Source organism: Odocoileus virginianus, chromosome 9, assembly GCF_023699985.2.
Source record: "Odocoileus virginianus isolate 20LAN1187 ecotype Illinois chromosome 9, Ovbor_1.2, whole genome shotgun sequence".
NCBI lineage: Eukaryota > Metazoa > Chordata > Mammalia > Artiodactyla > Cervidae > Odocoileus > Odocoileus virginianus.
This window is the reverse complement of record NC_069682.1, coordinates 130,315-156,041: the sequence shown is the minus strand read 5'-3', so window position 1 is coordinate 156,041 and position 25,727 is coordinate 130,315. Positions and strand designations below refer to the sequence as shown.

Genomic DNA, 25,727 nt, shown 5'->3' with positions numbered 1-25,727 from the left:
CAAGATTGCTGGGAGAAATATCAATAATCTCAAATATGCAGATGACACCACCCTTATGGCAGAAAGTGAAGAGGAACTGATGAGCATCTTGATGAAAAGTGAAAGAGGAGAGTGAAAATGCTGGCTTAAAACTCAACATTCAAAAAATGAAGATTGTGGCATCCGGTCCCATCGCTTCATGGAAAATAGATGGTGAAACAACAGAAACAGTGACAGACTTTATTTCTTGGGCTCCAAAATCACTGCAGATGGTGACTGCAGCCATGAACTTAAAAGATGCTTGCTCCTTGGAAGAAAAGCTATGACCAACATAGACAGCATAATAAAAAAAAAAAAAGAGAGACATTACTTTACCAACAAAGGTCCATCTAGTGAAAGCTTTGGTTTTTCCACTAGTCATGTACAGATGTGAGAGCTGGACTATAAATAAAGCTAAGCACTGAAGAATGGATGCTTTTGAACTATGTTTTTGGAGAAGACTGTTGAGAGTCTCTGTAAGGAGATCAAGCCAGTCCATCCTGAAGGAAATCAGTCCTGAATATTCATTGGAAGGACTGATGCTGAAGCTGAAGATCCAGTATTTTGGCCACTTAATGTGAAGAATTCCGTCATCGGAAAAGATTCTGATGCTGGGAAAGATTGAAGGCAGGAGAAGGGGATGACAGGGAATGAGATGGTTGTATGGCATCACTGACTCGATGGACATGAGTTTGAGCAAGCTCCAGCAATTGGTGATGGACAGGGAAGCCTGATGTGCTGCAGTCCATTGAGTTGCAAAGAGTCAGACACAACTGAACAAGTCAGCAGAACTGAACTAAGGTATGATTGTCTCTGCAGGCAAAATTCACCTTCCTCTTTCTCACCTGTAAGTACAGATTGGATATTGATCTCATGTTCCTTGCAATACTCTTAGTTGTATAGCTGTCCTTAAGCCCAGGACAGAAATTACTGTGTTTCATGATAAGTGGACCACACTATGCTTTACATATGTAATAAATTCTTTTAAACCACACCTTTTAAAAGCACACCCGGCCTCTAATGGTAATTGTCATACATTCTTGGGTGTGGTAATCTCAAGGTACAGATGCATCATACGTGTATCTGGAAAGAGATTTGGAAATAATTTAAGGTTACTTTCATTTTCAATCCAACAAATGTGTAGCCAAGAGGAGCTCGAGGTCCATTTTATTGCAACTGTCACTATTCCTATAAACTGATTCATTTTATCTGTTAGTATCCATGCTTTAAACAATTTATTTTTTGTGAAATTAAATTAATTTTTATAAAAATTAAAACTGCACGATCTGGTTTCATTATTTACTATTAGGCAGTGCTACTTCATTATACACATTCAAAGAGTACTTAAAGTTTCCTCTCCTTTTCAGTAAGGGAAGCCCAACGTATCCCTTCTTTTTTCTTTACAGTAAAACAGTTTACTTGCAGTCCACTGTTGCTATTTTGCTATCATTGAATAGAGGATGCATAGTTTAATTACTGGCCACTTTTCTCTTTAGAAAGAAACCACATGTGCCAACCCGTTACTTGGCACTAGCCAGTCAGGCTCTAATTATGCAACATTAGGTCACTGCTTATCTTCAACGCGGCTGTCCGGAAGGAAGGACGGCCGTTGCCAAGGCAGCCAGCGCCCCGGGCAACGGCGAGTCTAGGCGGAAGGGGGCGTGGCCTCGGTGGCCCAGACCTGTAAGAGGCGGGCCGCCGCCGGCGCAGCGGGCGGGGCAGGTCTGCGGGCCGGGCGGGCCTCTCCGCGCACCACCTGGGAAGGCCAGGTCGGCGGGCCCGCCGCGTCCTTCTCCTTAGCCCCGGGAGGAGCCCGGCTCCGCGTCCCGGTATGGCGGGCGGGCGCCGCGGCCCGCTGTTCGCGGCGCTCCTAGCCGCCTGGGTCGTGGCGGTGGCAGAGGCGGAGGCCGACCAGGAGCAGGCCGCGCAGCCGCCGGAGCGGAGCCTGGTGCGGCCCATGACCGCTTCAAACTGGACGCTGGTGATGGAGGGCGAGTGGATGCTGAAATTGTGAGTGTGCCTGCCCGCCCCCGCCGCACGGTCCTTGTAGGCGCCGCTCCCGCGCCAGCTCTGCCCTGGTCTCGACCTGGGCCCAGGCCCGCGCAGCTAGGGACTTGCGAGGCCTGGCTGAGCCCAACCTCTCCGCCTTGCAGGCGTGTTTGGCCTGCCCCATGAGGACCCTGGGAGCAGGGCGTCACCCTGCCTGGCTTCTCCGCTGCTTTGGGAAGAAGTGTTTTAGGAATGGGGTGGGTAAGCGGTTTACCCATGGGATGAAGGGGAACAGTAATCCTAAGGGATTGGATTTAGGTCCTACCTGAATTGTCTAGTGGTTTTCCTACTTTTTTCAATTTAAATCTGAATTTGGCAATAAGGAGTTCATGGTCTGAACCACAGTCAGCTCCCAGTCTTGTTTTGGCTGACTGTATAGAGCTTCTCTATCTTTGGCTGCAAAGAATATAAGCAATAGGATTTATGTATTGACCATCTGGTGATGTCCATGTGTAGCGTCTTCTCTTGTGTTGTTGGAAGAAGGTGTTTGCTATGACCAGTGAGTTCTCTTGGCAAAACTCTATTAGCCTTTGCCCTGCTTCATTCTGTACTCCAAGGCTAAATTTGCCTGTTACTCCATGTATTTCTTGACTTCCTACTTTTGCATTCCAGTCCCCTGTAATGAAAAGGACATCTTTTTTGGGTGTTAGTTTTAGAAGGTCTGGTAGGTCTTCATAGAACCATTCAGCTTCAGCTTCAGCATTACTTGTTGGGACATAGACTTGGATTACTGTGATATTGAATGGTTTGCCTTGGAAACAAACAGAGATCGTTCTGTCATTTTTGAGATTGCATCCAAGTACTGCATTTTAGACTCTTGCTGACTATGAGGGCTACTCCAGTTCTTCTAAGGGATTTTTGCCCACAGTACCTGAAGAACTATGGATGGAGGTTTGTGACATTATACAGGAGGCAGTGATCAAGACCATCCCCAAGAAAAAGAAAAGTAAAATGGGTGTCTGAGGAGGCCTTACAAATAGCTGTGAAAAGAAGAGAAGTGAAAGACAAAGGAGAAAAGAAAAGATACACTCCTTTGAATGCCGAGTTCCAAAGAATAGCAAGGAGAGATAAGAAAGCATTCCTCAGTGATCAGTGCAAAGAAAGAGGCAAACAATAGGATGTAAATGACTAAAGATCTCCAAGAAAATTAGAGATACCAAGGAAACATTTCATGCACAAATGGGCACAATAAAGGACAGAAATGGTATGGACCTAACAGAAGCAGAAAATATTAAAAAGAGGTGGCAAAAATACACAGAAGAGCTATACAAAAAAGATCTTCATGGCCTGGATAACCACAATGGTGTGATCACTCATTTAGAACATCCTGGAATGCGAAGTCAAGAGGGTCTTCATCACTATGAACAAAGCTAGTGGAGGTGATGGAATTCCAGTGGAGCTGTTTCAAATCCCAAAAGATGATGCTGTGAAAGTGCTGCACTCATTATTCCAGCAAACTTGGACAACTAAGCAGTGGCCACTGGACTGGGAAAGGTCAGTTTTCATTCCAGTCCCAAAGAAAGGCAATGCCAAAGAATGCTCAAACTACTGCATAATTGAACTCTTCTCACAGGCTAGTAAAGTAATGCTGCAAATTCTCCAAGCCAGGCTTCAACAGTACATGAATTGTGAACTTCCAGATGGTCAAGCTGGATTTAGAAAAGACAGAGGAACCAAAGATAAAGTTGCCAACATCTGTTAGTTCATCAAAGCAAGAGAGTTCCAGAAATATATCTAATTCTGCTTTATTGACTATGCCAAAGCCTTTGACTATGTGGATTACTGCAAACTGTGGAAAATTCTTAAAGAGATGGGAATACCAGACCACTTTACCTGCCTCCTGAGAAATCTGTATGCAGGTCAAGAAGCAACAGATAGAACTGAACATGGAGAATGTTTGGGCTCTGATACAAGATGACACTTGTAAGCAGAAGTAAGCTATATGGACACTTGAGATCTTTTTAGAAGTTCTCTTCCCATCAAGTTCACTTCAGAATAGGTCAATATAAAGTGAGGCTTTTCCTTTAAAATCCTGTAAAGGAAAGAAGATTTAAACCATTATGTATATCCAAATTCAAGAATCTATGTGCTCATTCTGAAAAAAATTTGGCTCTTTGTGATACTCCTTTGACAAAATTCAATACTTTAAAAAATAAAATTTATCTTCAGTACTATTATAGACCTACTATAAATTTCTAGGAATTTTTTCAAATATCCAATAAGTTATCACTTTGTTTAGATGAACTGGTCATAATAAATGGAGATTGTTAAGTATCCACCGGTGATATTTTTAATTTCTCTAAATAAGCAAATTAGGAAGCTTTCTGATAATGTTGGGTTGGTGAAAAAGCTTATTCAGAATAGCTCAACCCAGTATTAAAATTTTAACATTACTTTAAATGACAGTTCTTCATTTGTTCATTTGTTTATATGCCACCTCTCCTCTGGGAATTTTTTCTTTTCTGTCCCAATTCATACTAAGCTCCTATAACACAATTCCTGGTTAGATCAGTGTCAGTAATTTATTTTTAAGGACTTAGCAGTGTTTGTTTTCTCCAAGACCCAAAAAAAACCCTATTGTAAAATATAATTTGTTGTGTTTTCTTTGTCTTTCAAACACTCAAATTTTGTATCCTTGCTGTTGAATTTTCAATTTTTAAAAAAGCACTTCTCTGTTAAAGAAAAATATCAACTAAAACTATATTTGTAGTAATTTACCATTTCTGTTCTGTAACCTTTTTTAAAACCTGAAAAATTCTCCCATTAACATTAACATTTTCTTTAATGGTGTGGACTTTTTGTACATTCAGTTTTTCTGTTCATATTTGCTTTCATATTCTTTTATACATTTTACTCCTGTTTCTGCCGTGTCTCTATGATTGGCTTGCTGTGCTTTCTTCCTCTTAACCTCTTTTGAAAAGTTTGTTCTTTCTTGGGTTAGGGAAGATTATCTAATCTTTAAATGGCCTTTTCGTGTTTTCTTTTCTCTATTCCCATTATCTGAGGAGGCCTTACAAATAGCTATGAAAGGAGGAGAAGCTAAAAGCAAAGGAGAAATGGAAAGATATTCCCATTTGAATGCAGAGTTCCAAAGAATAGCCAGGAGAGATAACAAAGCCTTCCTCAGCAATCAATGCAAAGAAATAGAGGAAAACAACAGAAAGGGAAAGACTACAGATCTCTTCAAGAAAATTAGAGATAACAAGGGAAAATTTCATGCAAAGATGGGCTCAATAAAGGACAGAAATGGTATGGACCTAACAGAAGCAGAAGATATTAAGAAGAGGTGGCAAGAATACAGAGAAGAACAGTACAAAAAATGGTCTTCGTGACCTAGATAATCACAATGGTGTGATCACTCACCTAGAACCAGACATCCTGGAATGTGAAGTCAAGTGGGCCTTAGAAAGCATCATTACGAACAAAGCTAGTGGAGGTGATGGAATTCCAGTTGAGCTATTTAAAATCCTGAAAGATGATTCTGTGAAAGTGCTGCACTCAATATGCCAGCAAATTTGGAAGACTCAGCAGTGGCCTCAGGACTAAAAAGGTCCGTTTTCATTCCAATCCCTAAGAAAGGCAATCCAAAAGAATGCTCAAAGTACTGCACAATTGCACTTATCTCACATGCTAGTAAAGTAATGCTGAAAATTCTCCAACCCAGGCTTCAGCAATACGTGAGCCGAGAACTTCCAGATGTTCAAGCTGGTTTTAGAAAAGGCAGAGGAACCAGAGATTAAATTGCCAATATCTGTTGGATCATCGAAAAAGCAAGAGAGTTCCAGAAAAACATCTATTTCTGCTTTATTGACTACGCCAAAGCCTTCGACTGTGTGGATCACAATAAACTGTGGAAAATTCTGAAAGAGATGGGAATCCCAGACCACCTGATCTGCCTCTTGAGAAACCTGTATGCAGGTCAGGAAGCAACAGTTAGAACTGGACATGGAACAACAGACTGGTTCCAGATAGGAAAAGGAGCACGTCAAGGCTGTATATTGTCACCCTGCTTATTTAACTTATATGCAGAGTACATCATGAGAAACGTTGGGCTGGAAGAAGCACAAGCTGGAATCAAGATTGCCGGGAGACATACCAATAATCTCAGATATGCAGATGACACTGCCCTTATGGCAGAGAGTGAAGAAGAACTAAAAAGCCTCTTGATGAAAGTGAAGGAAGAGAGTGAAAAAGTTGGCTTAAAGCTCAACATTCAGAAAACTAAGATCATGGCATCTGATCCCACACCTCATGGGAAATAGATGGGGAGACAGTGGAAACAGTGTCAGACTTTATTTTTTGGGGCTCCAAAATGACTGCAGTTGGTGATTGCAGCCATGAAATTAAAAGATGCTTACTCCTTGGAAGGAAAGTTATGACCAACCCTAGATAGCATATTAAAAAGCAGAGACATTATTTTGCCAACAAAGGTCCGTCTGGTCAAGGCTATGGTTTATCCAGTAGTCAGGTATGGATGTGAGAGTTGGACTGTGAAGAAAGCTGAGTGCCAAAAAATTGATGTTTTTGAACTGTGGTGTTGGAGAAGACTCTTGAGAGCCCCTTGGACTGCAAGGAGATGCAACCAGTCCATCCTGAAGGAGATAAGTCCTGGGTGTTCATTGGAAGGAGTGATGCTGAAGCTGAAACTCCGATACTTTGGCCATCTCATGGGAAGAGTTGACTCATAGGAAAAGACCCTGTTGCTGGGAGGGATTGGGGGCAGGAGCAGAAGGGGACGACAGAGGATGAGAGGGCTGGATGACATCACCGATTCGATGGCATGAGTTTGAGTAAACTCCGGGAGTTTGTGATGGACAGGGAGGCCTGGCGTGCTGTGATTCATGGGGTCGCAAAGAGTCGGACACGACTGAGTGACTGAAATGAACTGAACTGAACTGATTGTTTCATACTATTATTCATTCAATTGCCTTGTAACCTTTTGCTGTTTTAAACACTTGCTTGGCCCCCATCATATAAGTTGTTGAGAATACTGCTTTTGTTCTTTTGAAGTATGAAAGTATGCAATATAATACAATTTTGTATCCTGTTCTGGTGGATATCCAGAGGAAAAATAAGTCTTTGGGTTAAATTAATTTATGATCATGTTTCAGAATGGAAATTACTGAGTCTGGTGGTGGAGGAAACCCTCATTTATTTCCCTAGGATCTCTTGGATTTACTGTTGTTTCTCCAGTATCCTTCTTATACTTGGACAGAACATCATTGCCTTAACTTACCCATGTTAGATAGTTATAATTTCTTGCAGTTTCATCGATTGTCATGATTTGTTGATTAAATGTATAAGAGATAGTCATTAGAAGCTTGTTATGTGTCAGATTCAAAGTTGGGGACTTGAGAACGTGGAGATGAATGAATTACATGTCTCAATTTCAGGAGGCTGGCAGTCTACTGTGTGTAAAGGAGATAAGTAGCATGGGTAGCACTTGTTTAGCAAATATTTAATGGGTGCTTTCTTTCTGTTGAGTGTTCCTCAGCAATTCTCACCAGATACTGTTGGCATTTTGGCTTGCACAGCTGTTTGATATGTGAGGATGGCTCACACACTGCAAAACCTTTGGTACCTCTGGTATCCCATGACATCCTAGCAGTCATGTGACATCAACAAAGTTTTAGTCCACCCCCTATACAGCCTTCTAAATGCTTCTGATTAGAAACCACTTCCCTGGGTACTGTTACAGATAAACATGCATCATCATCATCATTTTAATCACAGTAAACAGTTACATTGCTCACATCACATGTTCAGAATGCCCTGTCTCAGAATTTGAGCATTACAGCAATCTGGTGTAGAATCATTATGCTCATTCTCGTTAACTAGAGGAAATTAAAACTGGAAAGGTTAAAGCTTTAAGCCATATCTTTAATAAGTGGTGGGTATGGCCGGGACTAGAATGCTGTCCTGAGCCTTGCAATCCCCAGTACAAGCTGAGGAGAGTAGCTATGCCGTGGGGAAACCTGGAGGAAGGCACAGAGCCTGGCTGACTTGTGCTTAGGCTCTCAGTACCTGACCCATGTAAGGGGAAGCCTTTTCCCTAAAGGATTCAGAGGCCTGCCTATGGATTTACCATCTCTCTAAATTCTGCAGATGAAGAAAGAACATTGCTTTGAGCTCATTTCTGACACCTCACCATTCACAGGTGCCTGCCTTCCCTGTATCCCAACCAACAGGAAACTTCTTTCTCATTGTGCCTTGTTTGTATCTATCGTGGCCTTATTTCACAATTCATAAATTAATTTACATGTTTTTGTACTTGATTTTTGTCTTATTCCTCCTGTGGATGATAAGCTTTTAAGTCGAGGAACAAAGTTTTTCTTCTTCCTGTTTATCTACAAAACCTTAATAACTGTCAAATTCTACATGTTCAGTAAATACTTTTGACTCAGTGAATGAACAAATAATATGTTTTAATCTTTAATCAAGAACTAGTGTATCACTGAAGGAACAGTGGTTTCCTGGTATCCTTGGGTACTGAGGATACTCACTATCATCTCCCATTTGTTGATTGATATAATACATATTTGTTGTGACCTGGAATGTGCCAGGCTCTGTTCGAGGTTACAAGCAAGGCACCAGTTGTTGCCTTCGTGGAGTATTAATTCTAGTGAAATTATTAAATTTCTCTACCAGGTGTCATGGTTTTCACAGAGCTGTCAATTTTTATTTTTCCTCTACATTTTATGATAGCATGTCTTAGAAATGATTTTCTGAGAAAGAGAATTGAGCATAATACTTGCAACTCTTGGCTATTAAGAGTTTATCCAGATTTCCCAGAAAGAAGAACACTTGTAGTTAAGGCATTATTTGTTGACATTGTGATTTGGTTTTATATAGTAAGTCATAGAAAGATGAACCTAGTATACCAATGTTGTCTTCACTGTTACAGATTCTTCTGAGTATGTTGGTCAAAGTAAGTTCTAAGTGAAAATTAATTGTATCTGTCATGGTTCGTCTCATGTCTGCAAGGATCAGAAACGAGAGTGTACTGGGAAACACTGGTAAAGTTTTAAATCAAGGCAAAAGAAAACTTGACCATTATTGGGGAATAAAAATTATTTTTCATGAAATTTTATTTCTAGAAAATATATCAAATTCTTTCTCTTGAAATGTTTAGTATGCTTAATAAAATCATACAAAATTCAGTGAGTTCATGCTCTCAGAGGCTCAAGGGCCTTCAACCACCTTACATGTAGCAGATGTACATGTACGATTTGTACGTGAATACCAGTGTAGAGAACAAAAGCTTGCTGTTGAATTCTGTTTCCCAGTAATGGTTAAAAACATTAGACTGACACCTAAGTTCATGGATTTAGCAATATTTTGCTTTCTGGAATATATAATACTTCATATGTCTTTATGAAGTGTACTAATTTTACATGCCACTGTCACCTTCAAAAAGTTTAAAAATACTCTTACAGTTTCCATGACTGTAAAGGTACTAATTCCTCTTGGAAATTTTTAAATCAAAGAAAGATTAATTTATATGTAAAAGACAAAATTAGAGCAGGTCAACTCTATTATAGTTCTTAGAAGACTACCACTATGAACTGTTTTTTAATATAAATGTTTTCAGTCCATTGTAATTAGTCTTATTCATGTATATGTATTTAAACAAATTATGTTTACCTATGCAAAATGAGGGAGACAGAGGGAGGGTGGGAAGGAGGAAGAGACACAGAAGAGAGGAGGGGAGAAGAAGGAGAGGGAGACAAAAAGAAACATCATTAGGAACATGTGTTTTTCCTTCTTTATATTCATTTGGGCCCTGGAGGAATTTTACTTATAGTTCAGTTCAGTCACTTGGTCGTGTCCAACTCTTTGTGACACCATGGAATGCAGCACACCAGGCTTCCCTGTTCATCATCAACTCCTGGAGCTTGCTCAAACTCAAGTCCATGGAGTTGGTGATGCCATCATACCATCTCATCCTCTGTCCTCCCCTTCTCCCACTTTCAATCTTTCCCAGAATTAGGGTCTTTTCCATTGAGTCAGCTCTTCACATCAGGTGGCCAAAGTAATGGAGTTTTAGCTTCAGCATCAGTGCTTCCAATGAATGTTCAGGACTGATTTCCTTTAGGATTGACTGGTGGGATCTCCTTGGAGTCCTAGGGACTCTCAAGGGTCTTCTCCAACATCACAGTTCAAAAACATCAATTCTTCAGCGCTCAGCTTTCTTTATGGTCCAGCTCTCACATTCATACATGACTACTGGAAAAACCATAGCTCTGACTAGATGCATCTTTGTTGGCAAAGTAATCTATCTGCTTTTTAACATGCTGTCTAGGTTGGTTGTAGCTTTTCTTCCAAGGAGCAAGCATCTTAATTTCTTTTTTTTTTCTTTCATTTATTTTTATTAGTTGGAGGCTAATTACTTTACATCATTGCAGTGGTTTTTGTCATACATTGAAATGAATTAGCCATGGATTTACATGTATTCCCCATCCCGGTCCCCCCTCCCACCTTCCTCTCCACCCGATCCCTCGGTCTTCCCAGTGCACCAGGCCCGAGCACTTGTCTCATGCACCCAACCTGGGCTGGTGATCTGTTTCACCCTAGATAATATACATGTTTCGATGCTGTTCTCTTGAAACATCCCACCCTCGCCTTCTCCCAGAGTCCACAAGTCTGTTCGATACATCTGAGTCTCTTTTTCTGTTTTGTATATAGGGTTATCATTACCATCTTTCTAAATTCCATATATATGTGTTAGTATACTGTAATGGTCTTTATCTTTCTGGCTTACTTCGCTCTGTATAATGGGCTCCAGTTTCATCCATCTCATTAGAACTGATTCAAATGAATTCTTTTTAATAGCTGAGTAATATTCCATATGTACCGCAGCTTCCTTATCCATTTGTCTGCTGATGGGCATCTAGGTTGCTTCCATGTTCTGGCTATGATAAACAGTGCTGCGATGAACATTGGGGTGCATGTGTCTCTTTCAAATCTGGTTTCCTCGGTGTGTATGCTCAGAAGTGGGATTGCTGGGTCATATGTCAGTTCTATTTCCAGCTTTTTAAGAAATCTCCACATTGTTTTCCATAGTGGCTGTACTAATTTGCATTCCCACCAACAGTGTAAGAGGGTTCCCTTTTCTCCACACCCTCTCCAGCATTTATTGCTTATAGACTTTTGGACAGCAGCCATCCTGACTGGCGTGTAATGGTACCTCATTGTGGTTTTGATTTTCATTTCTCTGATAATGAGTGATGTTGAGCATCTTTTCATGTGTTTTTTGGCCATCTGTATGTCTTCCTTGGAGAAATGTCTGTTTAGTTCTTTGGCCCATTTTTGATTGGGTCATTTATTTTTCTGGAATTGAGCTGGAGGAGTTGCTTGTGTATTTTTGAGATTAATCCTTTGTCTGTTGCTTCGTTTGCTATTATTTTCTCCCAATCTGAGGGCTGTCTTTTCACCTTGCTTATAGTTTCCTTTGTTGTGCAAAAGCTTTTAAGTTTCATTAGGTCCCATTTGTTTATTTTTGCTTTTGTTTCTAAAATTCTGGGATGTGGGTCATAGAGGATCCTGCTGTGATTTATGTCGGAGAGTGTTTTGCCTATGTTCTCCTCTAGGAGTTTGATAGTTTCTGGTCTTACATTTAGATCTTTAATCCATTTTGAGTTTATTTTTGTGTATGGTGTTAGAAAGTGTTCTAGTTTCATTCTTTTACAGGTGGTTGACCAGTTTTCCCAGCACCACTTGTTAAAGAGGTTGTCTTTTTTCCATTGTATATCCTTGCCTCCTTTGTCGAAGATAAGGTGACCATAGGTTCGTGGATTTATCTCTGGGCTTTATATTCTGTTCCATTGATCTATATTTCTGTCTTTGTGCCAGTATCATACTGTCTTGATGACTGTGGCTTTGTAGTATAGTCTGAAGTCAGGCAGGTTGATTCTTCCAGTTCCATTCTTCTTTCTCAAGGTTACTTTGGCTATTCAAGGTTTTTTGTATTTCCATACAAATTGTGAAATTATTTGTTCTAGTTCTGTGAAAAATACCATTGGTAGTTTGATAGGGATTGCATTGAATCTATAGATTGCTTTGGGTAGTATAGCCATTTTGACAATATTGATTCTTCCAATCCATGAACACGGTATATTTCTCCATCTGTTTGTGTCCTCTTTGATTTCTTTCATCAGTGTTTTATAGTTTTCTATGTATAGGTCTTTGGTTTCTTTAGGTAGATATACTCCTAAGTAATTTATTCTTTTTGTTGCAATGGTGAATGGTATTGTTTCCTTAATTTCTCTTTCTCTTTTCTCATTGTCCATGTATAGGAATGCAAGGGATTTCTGTGTGTTAATTTTATATCCTGCAACTTTACTATATTCGTTGATTAGCTCTAGTAATTTTCTGGTAGAGTCTTTAGGGTTTTCTATGTAGAGGATCATGTCATCTGCAAACAGAGAGAGTTTCACTTCTTGTTTTCCTATCTGGATTCCCTTTACTTCTTTTTCTGCCCTGATTGCTGTGGCCAACACTTCCAAAACTATGTTGAACAGTAGTGGTGAGAGTGGGCACCCTTGTCTTGTTCCTGATTTCAGGGGAAATGCTTTCAATTTTTCACCATTGAGGGTGATGCTTGCTGTGGGTCTGTCATATATAGCTTTTATTATGTTGAGGTATGTTCCTTCTATTCCTGCTTTCTGGAGAGTTTTAATCATAAATGGATGTTGAATTTTGTCGAAGGCTTTTTCTGCATCTATTGAGATAATCATATGGTTTTTATCTTTCAATTGGTTAATGTGGTGTATTACATTGATTGATTTGCAGATATTAAAGAATCCTTGCTTTCCTGGGATAAAGCCCACTTGGTCATGGTGTATGATTTTTTTAATATGTTGTTGGATTCTGTTTGCTAGAATTTTGTTAAGGATTTTTGCATCTATGTTCATCAGTGATATTGGCCTGTAGTTTTCTTTTTTTGTGGCATCTTTGTCTGGTTTTGGAATTAGGGTAATGGTAGCCTCATAGAATGAGTTTGGAAGTTACCTTCTTCTGCAATTTTCTGTAAGAGTTTGAGTAAGATAGGTGTTAGCTCTTCTCTAAATTTTTGGTAGAATTCAGCTGTGAAGCCATCTGGTCCTGGGCTTTTGTTTGCTGGAAGATTTCTGATTATAGTTTCTATTTCCTTGCTTCTGATGGGTCTGTTAAGATCTTCTATTTCTTCCTGGTTCAGTTTTGGAAAGTTATACTTCTCTAAGAACTTGTCCATTTCTTCCAAGTTGTCCATTTTATTGGCATAGAGCTGCTGGTAGTAGTCTCTTATGATCCTTTGTATTTCAGTGTTGTCTGTTGTGATCTCTCCATTTTCGTTTCTAATTTTGTTAATTTGGTTCTTCTCCCTTTGTTAAGCCTCTTAATTTCATGGCTGAAGTCACCATCTGCAGTGATTTTAGAGCCCAAGAAAATAAAATTTTATAGAATCTTATAGTAGATTCTAAACTCAACATTCAGAAAGCTAAGATGATGGCATTGGACCCCATCACTCCATGGCAAATAGAAGAGGGAAAAGAGGAAACAGTGACAGATTTTATTTTCTTGGGCTCTAAAATCACTACAGATGGTAACTGCAGCCATGAAATTAAAAGACTCTTGGCTATGACAAACCTAGACAGCGTCTTAAAAAGCAGAGACATCACTTTGACAACAAAGATCTGTATAATCAAAGCCATGGTTTTTCCAGTAGTCATGTATGAATTTGGGAGTTGGACCATCAAGAAGGCTGAGCACCAAAGAATTGGTGCTTTCAAATTGTGCTAGAGGAGACTCTTGAGAGTCCCTTTGACTGCAAGGACATGAAAACAGTCAGTCCTAAAGGAAATCAGTCCTGAGTATTCATTGGAAGGACTGATGCTGAAGCTGAAACTTTGGCCACCTGATGTGAAGAACTGACTCATTGGAAAAGACCCTAATGCTGGGGAAGACTGAGGGCAGGAGGAGAATGGGATGACAGAGGATGAGATGGTTGGATGGCATCATGGACTCAGTGGTCGTGAGTTTGAGCAAACTCTGGGAGATAGTGAAGGACAGGGAAGCTTGGAGTACTGTAGACCTCACTTTGGTCCTTGAGTTGGCAAAGAGTTGGACACAACCTAGCAACTGAACAATGAACAACAGATTCTAAATGGGATCATTTAGATACAAAACAACATTAGTAACTTTAAAAGTTGCAACAACAGTAGACCAGTTCCCTCATGTAAGACTCAGGACTGGTTTATCTCCATTAGCAAAGAATGCACTAGGTTAATGGATGACCTTGGTACATTCCAGCACAATAAACTGATTAAATCTAAGAAATAATAGCATTAAAGTGCCACAAACCACTGGGTAGCAGCTACAAAGAAGATGGAGGACCTAAAATTATCTCAATGGTATTTGTATATTTGAGGGTCAGTTTCACCCAAATCCCGGTTTGTAAAATAATTTATCTGGAGATTAGGCACTAGGATTTTGTTAGATGATGAAATTTGTATCATTTAATGATTACTGATATAGCAAAGGTGTCCATGAGTTGTATGCAAAAACAGGTCTAGGGAAACAAAGCAAAAAAAAAATCTAGAGTTCATTAAATTATACTTCAGAATTTCATATATAATGTGTATATATATATATATATATAAATGCATATGCTTAGTTGCTCAGTCATGTCCAACTCTGTGACCCTATGGACTGTAGCCTGCCAGACTCCTCTGTCAATGGAGTTTCTCAAGCAAGAGCAGTGGACTGGGTAGCCATTCCCTTCTCCAAGGGTTCTTCCTGACCAAGGGATCAAACCTGGGTCATCTGCATTGCAGGCAGATTCTTTACTGTCTGAGCCACCAGGTATGTCTTATTCCTACTGTCTGTGTGTCTGTCTCTCTGTTGGATCTTATTTTCCTTGAACACTTTTTTTTTCCTTGAACACTTTTATCACGGAAATACCTCCATCTGGTTTCTTGGTCTGTGCAATCTTAGTTCAGCAAGTCAATCTAAGAAATAGGTTCAGCAAATCTCTCTGAATCTGTCTTGTGGCCTTACAGCAGTGAGGTTGTAAGGTTCAGTGAGTTCAGTCACTCAGTCGTGTCTGACTCTGCGACGTCATGGACTGCTACATGCCAGGCTTCCATGTCCATCAACAACTCCTGGAGCTTGCTCAAACTCATGTATGTCGAATCGGTGATGCCATCCAACTATCTTATCCTCTATCATCCCCTTCTCCTCCTGTCTTCAAACTTTACTAGGATCAGGGTCTTTTCCAATGAGTCAGGTCTTCACATTAGGTGGCCAAAGTATTGGAGTTTCAGCTTCAGCACCAGTTCTTCCAATGAATATTCAGGACTGATTTCCTTTAGGATGGACTGGTTTGATATCCTTGCAGTCCAAGGGACTCTCAAGAGTCTTCGCCAACACCACAGTTCAAAAGCATCAATTCTTTGGCCCTCAGCTGCCTTTATAGTCCAACTCTCATATCTATACATGACTACTGGAAAAACCATAGCTTTGATTAGATGGACCTTTGTTGGCAAAGTAATGTCTCTGTTTTTTAATATGCTGTCTAGGTTGGTCATAACTTTTCTTCCATGGAGGAAGCATCTTTTAATTTCATGGCTGCAGCCACCATCTACAGTGATTTTGGAGCCCCCCAAAATAAAGTCTGTCTCTGTTTCCATTGTTTCCCCATCCACTTGCCATGAAGTGATGAGACCAGATGACATGATCTTAGTTTATTAAACATTGAGTTTTAAGCCAGCTTTTCCCCTCGTCTCTTTCACTTTCATCAAGAGGCCCTTAATTCTTTGCTTTCTGCCATAAGAGTGGTATTATCTGTGTATCTGAGGTCATTGATATTTCTCCTGGCAATCTTGATTCCAACTTGTGCTTCATCCAGCCTGGCAGTTCTCATGATGTGCATATCAGTTAAACAAGCAGGGTGACAACATACAGGCTTAACGTACTCCTTTTCCAATTTGGAACCAGCCTGTTGTTCCATGTCCAGTTCTAACGGTTGCTTCTTGACCTCCATACAGATTTCTCAGGAGGCAGGTAAGGTGGTTTGGTGTTCCCATCTTTTGAAGAATTTTCCATAGTTTGTTGTGATCTACACAGTCAAAGGCTTTGGTGTAATCAATGAAGCAGATGTAGAGGTTTTTCTGGGACTCTCTTGCTTTTTCTGTGATCCAGCGGATGTTGGCAATTTGATCTCTGCTTCCTCTGCTTTTTCTAAATTCAGCTTGAACATCTGGAAGTTCAGAATTCATGTACTCTTGAAGCCTGGCTTGGAGAATTTTGAGCATTACTTTGTGTGAGATGAGTGCAATTGTGCAGTAGTTTGAGCATTTTTTGGCATTGCCTTTTTTGGGGATTGGAATGAAAACTGACCTTTTCCAGTCCAGTGGCCACTGCTTAGTTTTCCAAGTTGGCCCGCGTATTGAGTGCAGCACTTTCACAGCATTATCTTTTAGGATTTGAAATAGCTCAACTGGAATTCCATCACCTCCATTAACTTTGTTCATCGTGATGCTTCCTAAGTCCCAGTTGACTTCATATTCTAGAATGTCTGGCTCTACATGAGTGATCACACTATCATGGTTATCTGGGTCATGAAGATCTTTTTTGTACAGTTCTTCTGTGTATTCTTGCCACCTCTTCTTAATATCTTCTGTTTCTGTTAGGTCCATACCATTTCTGTCTTTTATTGTGCTCATTTTTGCATGAAATGTTCCGTTGGTGTCTCTGTATTTCTTGAAGAGATCTGTAGTCTTTCCCATTCTGTTGTTTTTCTCTTTCTCCTTCTATTGTAAGGTTCAGATGAGCTAGCTAATGCACCATAAAAATGTCTCTGAAACCAAACCGTTTATTACAGATATCATTTACTCTAATGATTTTCTTAATATGTGTCTGCTTTACATGCATCATCTAATCTCTCAATAACCTTCTAAGGTAGCTGCTCTTACTATCTCATTTAACATTTGAGAAAGCTGAGGCACAGAGGATTATTAACTTGCTCAAAGTCACATGGTTAATTTGTAGTTGGTCTTTTTGATTCCTCCAGCAGAATTCTTATCCAATATATTGAAATGCCTCTTGAAATTGACTTAATAATAAAATGTTCCTCTTCACCCTAGAGAGTTTACCAATTGTTTACCCCAGTCTAGTCTGCCATTTGGATATTTAGAAAATATGTAGAAAATACCAAATTTTCTCAGATGAAGAATATAACTTTCTTTAAAATTGGCTCATTTACTTATTCTGTAAACATTTATTGAGTGCTTACTGTATACCAGGATGTATTTTGCCTTGGAAATATAGAGATAAAAGTGCTTATAGAAAAATCGATGTTCAAAGATGTAATGTCAGCAGATTGTTCTTGGACTATGTTCTCTGGTCCCTGTCGCCTGGACATGAGGGCTTGGACAGTGAGCTGTAATAGCATGATTAGTGACTTTTTAGAATTATCTTGGACTTGACTATACTAGTCTTTTTTTAAAGATGGAACTAGACAGGGCTGGCCTTCTACCTCTTTTCTTTGCTTCCATCTTATTCTTCCCTGATCCATTATCCACAGAACTGCTGGGTGAGTTTTACAAGATGTAAATTTGATCATAATTCTCTTACCTCTTTAGGGCTAACCAGAGAGCTTCAAATAGAGTGCTGACCCCTTACAAAACTCTTAAATGCTCATTACTCTGCACCTACACATATATTGTTTTCTCTGCTTAGATGAGGATATTCCTGATCCCACTCTGACTGTTAACTCCTACTTTAGCACAGATGTTCTTTTTCTTTGGGCCCTTCTGAGATCACCCAGCTTCTGAGGGTCTCTACAGCATCTTTTCTGTACTCACATTTGCCTCTTGGATTCTGATTACCTTTTTGGGCTGTAAAATCCATAAGGAGAGGAGATGCATTAGTCTTGTCCAGAGTTGTAGCCTCAGCTTCTAAGGTGGTGCTCAGTTCATGTTTATTGAATGAAAAAAAATAAATGTAAATAGCAGAGTTCTAATTAAAGACACATGTTTTTCTAACTCTTTAGTGTCAGAGTTTTCAGCTATAGCTTCTACTTTCTTTCTCAAAATGCTTTTCAAAACTGCCACAGAGTTTTGGAAGTGACTCACATTCTGGGGACCCACTAGCAACAAGTCTTATGGTCTTTGCTCATCACATTTGTAGCTTTGATGAATTTGAAACTGGTTTGGCTAGTTTACGGGCTCAGTTCAGTTCAGTTCAGTCGCTCAGTCGTGTCCGACTCTGTGACCCCATGAATCGCAGCACGCCAGGCCTCCCTGTCCATCACAAGCTCCTGGAGTCTACCCAAATTCATGTCCATTGAGTCAGTGATGCCATCCAGCCATCTCATCCTCTGTCGTCCCCTTCTCCTCCTACACCCAAGCCCTCCCAGCATCAGGGTCTTTTCCAACGAGTCAACTCTTCACATCAGGTGGCCAAAGTACTGGAGTTTCAGCTTCAGCATCAGTCCTTCCAATGAACACCCAGGGCTGATCTCCTTTAGCACGGACTGGCTGGATCTCCTTGCAGTCCAAGGCCCTTGTGAAAATTATCCTTCTTTAGTAGCACTTGCAAAACAGTGTTCGCCCTCAAATATCAGAAAGTATCTGCAAAGTGATAAAATTTGGGTTGATTATCGGAATAACATTGAAATAAAGTATTTTAAGTGTATAGTAATTGTGAAAAATCTTAAACTTGGTGAATTTTTCCCTAGGAAGTTAATATTCATAACATTAAATTCCGGGGGGGGGGGGGGATATACTTCTGTATCAAGTAACTTTGGAAAAACTTGCCTTTGTGCCTCCTTTTAGTTAAGAATTTATTTTGTCAGTTTAAATACTCTATTTCTCTATTTTGTTTTATTGATGTTTTTATGTGTATTGAATAGCTGTTATTCTTTTATAGTTATGCCCCTTGGTGTCCCTCCTGTCAGCAGACTGATTCAGAATGGGAGACATTTGCAAAGAATGGTGAAATACTTCAGATCAGTGTGGGGAAGGTAGATGTCATTCAAGAACCAGGTACTGTAAATGTTGAACATTAAATACAAAAGTTTGTTGCTTTTAATTTGAATTTTTTCACACATGCAGAAGAGTTGAAAGACTAGAATATTGATTACCATAAACTGACTATCTAAAATCAACAAACAATATTTTAGCATATTTGTATCTGTTTGTGTATTCATATTTACACATACAGATGTGTGTATATATTTTTATGATTTTTTTGCTAAGTCATTTGAATATAAGTTGCAAACATCATGAGACTTCACCCTTCATTACTTCAGCATATTAATGTGTCTTTAATTATTTTCCATGTCATTTTATAGTTTTTTAAACCAGGATCCAATCAAGGTTCACCAGTTACATTTCATTGTTAAGTGTTTTTAGTCTCTATCAATCTAGACTACTCCATTTTTTTCCATGCTGTTGTTATTCTGGAGAGAACAAGCTAGGGATTTTCTGAGATGTTTCTTTATGGTGACATTTAACTTGCTCTTATATTTTCTGCATTTTCTGTAAACTTGAACTTTTGTCTGAAGGGATGATTTGAGTTAAATACTTATGGAGAAGTGATGCTGTGACTTTATATTGTATCCCATCAGAAGACATGTACTGTCACTATTAGTGGTGCTGAGTTTGAGCACTTGGTTAAGGTGATGATACTACACATCTCAATTATGAGGAAAAGGCCACACTTTATAGCTGGCAGGTAATATATGGGGCAATACTTTGAGGTTTTAAGATCTGTGATGATCTTACCTGAGCAAGATATTTTATTAAGAGTTCCAGAATGGTGAATTTCTAATTCTTTCACTATCTACATTTATTATTTGTTAATGATGAAAATTAATAATGAAATAATGAATGAATAATGAAAATGAATACTAATGAAAAAATTGTAATGATACAGGTTTTCAAAAGAGGGAGATAGAGACTTGAATTCTGAAAAAATACAATAAATTTGTATTTCTAGTTTAAAAATAACTGTGTAATATATGTAAATTGAGAAAAGTTGGGTTTTTATTATTTAAATCTCAAATTTGACAATTTTCAAACTGTATAAGTAATTTTTTCCTATCTACATTTAATTTCTACCTGTTGAATGCTTTCATAGGAAAGAAAAAGATAGTCGAGGTGAAAATGTAGCTATCCCTTCTCTGTAATAGCTGTGAGTCCAACAATCACAAAATAATGAATTACCAGTTACATGGACAACAAAATGAATGGTGTCAGTTAATATCTATGTGTTGACAAACCCATGGAGAGAGGTCTCTGCTACAAGCTGTGAGTCCTTAAGCCTCCGCCTCTTTAAGCATTTAAACCAAAACCAGTAATGCCTGTCTGCTATTTAGAGATGGACAGTTACCATTATTGGGCTCCCCTGGTGGTTCAGACAGTCAATAATCTATCTGCAAGGCAGGAGACCCAAATTTGATCCCTGGACCAGGAAGATCCCCTGGAGAACGGAATGGCTACTCACTCCAATATTCTTGTCTGGAGAATTCCATGGATAAATTAGCTTGGCAGGCTACGGGTTTGCAAACAGTTGGCCACAACTGAGGGACTAACAGTTATCATTATTAGTTGATGATTTGGGCTATTATATGGGCTTCCCTGATAGCTCAGTTGGTAAAGAATCCCCCACTTCCATTCCTAGGTCAGGAAGGTCCGCTGAAGAAGGGAAAGGCTATCCGCTCCAGTTTTCTTGGGCTTCCCTTGTGACTCAGCTGGTAAAGAATCAGCCTGCAATGAGGGAGACCTGGGTTCGATCCTTCAGTTGGGAAGGTACCCTGGAGAAGGGAAAGGCTACCCACTTCAGTATTCTGCCCTGGAGAATCCATGGACTGTATAGTCCATGGGGTTGCAAAGAGTCGGACATGACTTTCACTTTTGACTTTCTGCTATTTTAATGAGTTTTTATATTTGGAGATCAAATCGTTACAGTTACATATCTGCTGTAAACTTGTTTTTGTGTTTTTAAAAGTTTGAGTCCAGTGAAGTGAGGTGTCAGCCTTGTTAACCGGACACATTCTATGATGAGTTTTTTTTTAGAAATGAAGCATCTGGTCTATTCTCATTTCAGCCTTTTGGGTTACCTGCTGGAAATTCACAGCATAGTTTGAATTAAACAAATTAAACAGCTTTGTGATGAAGTCATAGATCTAAAACCTAACTATTAATAAATATAGTCTTTCCTTCTAAAATGTAGACTTATAGCTATTTTTCACTTGTGAATGGATTAAATGTATAGTGAAATAAGAGAAATTGACTATGACAGAAATATTTTAAAAGCAAATTCATCATTGACTCATAGTATTAATATAAATATGATACATGTTCAAAGAAGGAAAAAAGTCACTGGTTTAGTGTTCCATGAAAATAGGAAAGAAATAAAGACCAAAAAAATCAAAATGTGGTTGTTTTATGTCTTAGTTTTTTTAAAGTAGAAACTCTAGAATTTTTTTAAATGGTAGCTACTGAAAGCCTGTAACTGATTAAAAAAAAAAAACAACAAAATTCACACGCATGACTGTGTAGCCTAGAGAATATTTCACTTTAGATTATATTATTTTATGCTTATAATTGTACTTTAAATTACAAATGTAATGCTTTCAAATAATATTTTAATATAGTTTAGAAATAATGTGTTTTTTCAACAAATTTTTGAGTTGGTATCATGCACCAGGCCCTGTTCTGTATACCAGTGATAAGATCAATGATGCAGATAAAAAAAGATGCAAATGAATAGGAAGGGAAAAATGTGGTTCCGTATTGAGTTTACATTCTAGTGAAGGGGATAAACAGTCACAAAAGTAAAATGGGAAGTAATGTCTGGTGGTGGTAAGGGCTGTAATGAAAAGAAAGCAAGGTAAAAATGTAAAAAATGGCAGGAGCCACTGTTTTAATAGGATGTCCAGGGAAGGACTTTTTAATTGTAGGTCTTGACAAATTAAGGAAATGAATTTCAGTGAGGTTTAGGAGCGGATCTTTCCAGGTGGAGCAAACAGTATGTGCAGGTAGGGGCATTTGGCTTATTTGAGAAAAGCATTGCCAGTGGGGTCCCTGAGACGAATGGGACTGGAGAGGTGGCTGGAGCCCAGATCATGTGGGCTCTTGTTGGCCACGGCAAAGTGTTTGGGTTTATGCCAAGCGTGATAGAAAGGAAGCTAACTGGAAGGTTTAGCGGGGGAGTTACATGATTTGATTTATGTTTTAAAAGTATTCATTTGGCTGCTATGCAAAAATTTGTCTTTAGGAGGTCGGAAGTATAAGCCAGAAGAAAAGTTCAGAGGTCAGTTCAGTAGCCTAGAGTGGAGGGATGAGGGCTTGGATGAAAGCAGCAGTGTTACATGGGTGGATTGAAGATACGCATTTGGCTGGAATACCCAGAAGGATTTCCTGATAGATGGATTGCAGCACTTGTGAAAAGAGTGAGGTTGGAAGAGATTAAAAGAGGATCAGGTTTGGAACAGGGTTTAGCTTTGAGATGTTTAGTGAAAATCCAAATAGAGATGAGCTAGAGAAAGGCATTTAAGAATTATCAGGTAGATGGTATTTTAAGCAAAGGGACAAATTGAGATTACCTCGGGAATGTGTGCTTCCTGGTGGCTCAGCAATAAAGAAGGAGACTCGAGTTCGATCCCTGGGTTGGGAAGATCCCCTGGAGAAGGAAATGGCAACCCACTCCAGTATTCTTGCCTGGGAAATCCCATGGACATAGGGATCGCAGAGTCAGACACGATTGAGTGACTAAACACCAACACCAGGGAATATGGGCAAAGAAGTGTTTTCAGAATTGAGAATTGGGGCACTCCAACATTTAGAAGCTGAGAAGGAGAAGCTAGTGAGGTAGGAAGGAGATGGAGAAGTAGGCAGTCCTGGAAGCCGAATGAAGAGAGACTGTCTTATGTGGTACTGACTTATGGGCAAACCTCCGGGACATCTTGTCTGTATTCTTGGAAGCAAGTATTTGTTTTATTTTTACAAAATCTTACCTCCTTAATAAGCAGTGGGAAACCATCACAATGATATTATTTTTCCCACAGTTGAGATGTTCACTGGATATTTCTGTGTATAGTTGAAGGTTTGGATGCAAATCTTTATTACTGTAACTTTCATCAGGTTTGCCATGTGCAGGAATGCTAGTAAGAGATAATTTCATTCTTTTTTAAAAAGAAGGGAAAGCAAGAATTTTTGAAGTGTTCATGCATACTCTTTAGTTATGCCTGTAACTCAACTGTTGGTGTTTCTAATAAGATATTTTTTTAGGTAGTTTAAGTAGAAAGTAAGATTTCAGGATTATAAAGACTGGGGATTATAAACACATTGCATTTTTACATCTGAGATGTAGAAGTCAAAGAGAGCACAGGCCTTAGATTACATATGCTGCCTGTTTAATACTGTGTAGACCAGGTGATGTTTCAGTTGAGTTGACTTCGGAAAGTTAATGACTGTCTACTTGAACCTTCGTTTCTATGTGGATGAGCTTAGTTGTCCAAGACAGAAAACAGCAGCTGCTCAGAAAACATCCATGGCTGTTGCACTAGATTAGAGGTAAAACCATGGCCAAAAGTAAGCATTGTCCTCAAAGTCACTAATTTATTATAGAAACTACTTTAGTTTACTGCACTTCAGTTAGTGTTGACATTTTAGTTTTATAATAATGAAACTTAGTTATTTATATTCCATTATATTGACAACTTCATTTCAGTTTTGAAGGTAAGATTAGTTTTACTTTTTAAAATTTTTTCCTTCTACTTCTGTCTTTGGTGATAATAACTAACATTTAGTTAGCATTTACTTCAGCCTGTAATTGTGTTGAGCAACTTACATAAGTTGTAGCATCATTACAATCCTAGGAAGAACAAACTCTTTTTATATTACTCAGAAACAGGCTCAGTGAGGTTAATTAACAAAAGCTAATATCTGTCCCAATCTGATCACATGGACAACAGCCTTCTCTAACTCAATGAAACTATGAGCTATGCCTTGTAGGGACACTCAAGAAGGATGGTCATGGTGGAGAGTTCTGGCAAAACGTGATCCACTGGGGAAGGGAATGGCAAACTACTTCAATATTCTTGCCTTCAGAACCCCATGAAAAGTATGAAAAGGCAAAAAAATAGGACACTGAAAGATAAACTCCCCAGATTGGTAGGTGCCCAATATGCCACTGGAGATCAGTGGAGAAATAACTCCAGAAAGGATGAAGAGATGGAGCCAAAGCAAAAACAATACCCAGTTGTGGATATGACTGGTGATGGAAGTAACATCCAATGCTGTAAAGAGCAATATTGCATAGGAACCTGGAATGTTAGGCCCATGAATCAAGGCAAATTGGAAGTGGTCAAACAAGAGATGGCAAGAATGAAAATCAACATTTTAGGAATCAGCGAACTAAAATGGACCGGAATGGGTGATTTTAACTCTGATGACCGTTATATCTACTACTGTGGGCAAGAATAATTTCGAAGAAGTGGAGGAGCCCTCATAATCAACAAAAGAGTCCAAAATGAAGTACTTAGATACAATCTCAGAAACGACAGAATGATCTCTGTTCATTTCCAAAACAAACCATTCAGTATCACAGTAATCCAAGTCTGTTCCTTGACTAGTAATGCTGAAGAATCTGAAGTTGAACGGTTCTCTGAAGACCTACAAGACCTTCTAGAACTGGCACCCAGAAAAGATGTCCTTTTCATTGTACAGGACTGGAATACAAAAGTAGGAAGTCAAGAAATACCAGGAGTAACAGGAAAATTTGGCCTTGGAATATAGAGTTAAGCAGGGCAAAGGCTAATAGAGTTTTGCTAAGAGAATGCACATGTCATAGCAGACACCCTTTTCCAACAACACAAGAGAAGACTCTACACATGGACATCAACAGAAGGTCAATACTGAAATCAGATTGGTTATATTCTTTGCAGCCAAAGATGGAGAAGCTCTATACAGTCAGCAAAAACAAGACCAGAAGCTGACTGTGGCTCAAATCATGAACTCTTTATTGCCAAATTCAGACTTAAATTGAAGAAAGTAGGGAAAACCACTAGACCGTTCAGGTATGACTTAAATCAAATCCCTTATGATTATACACTGGAAGTGACAAATAGATTGAAGGGATTAGATCTGATAGAGTGCCTGAAGAACTATGGATGGAACATTGTGACATTGTACAGGAGACAGTGATCAAGCCCATCCCCAAGGAAAAGAAATGCAAAAAGCAAAATGGTTATTTGAGGAGGCCTTACAAATAGCTGTGAAAAGAAGAAAAGCAAAAGGCAAATGAGCCAAGGAAAGATATACCCATTAGAATGCAGAGTTCCAAAGAATAGCAAGGAGAGATAAGAAAGCCTTCCTCAGTGATCAATGCAAAGAAATAGAGGAAAACAATAGAAAGGGAAAGACTACAGATCTCGTCAAGAAAATTAGAGATACCAAGGGAGATTTTCATGCAGATGGACACAAAAAAGGACAGAAATTGTATGGACCTAACAGAAGCAGAAGATATTAAGAAGAGGTGGAAAGGATACACAGAAGAACTGTACAAAAAGATCTTCATGATGCAGATAATCATGATAGTGTGATCACTCACCTAGAGCCAGACATCCTGGAATTAGAAGTCAAGTGGGCCTTAGGAAGCATCACTATGAA

The 25,727-nt window shown here is 39.1% G+C and overlaps 1 protein-coding gene across 1 annotated transcript in view; it reads left to right on the top strand.

Annotated features, from left to right (window-relative positions):
• Nucleotides 1-1,672: 1,672 nt before the first annotated feature.
• The window catches only part of TMX4 (thioredoxin related transmembrane protein 4), a 68,882-nt gene continuing 44,827 nt past the window's right edge, over nucleotides 1,673-25,727 (top strand). The window contains exons 1-2 of the mRNA XM_070471866.1: nucleotides 1,673-2,028; nucleotides 18,979-19,094. Coding sequence (XP_070327967.1) covers nucleotides 1,850-2,028; nucleotides 18,979-19,094 — 295 coding nt within the window. The 5' untranslated portion in view covers nucleotides 1,673-1,849. The remainder of the gene's footprint in view (nucleotides 2,029-18,978; nucleotides 19,095-25,727) is intronic.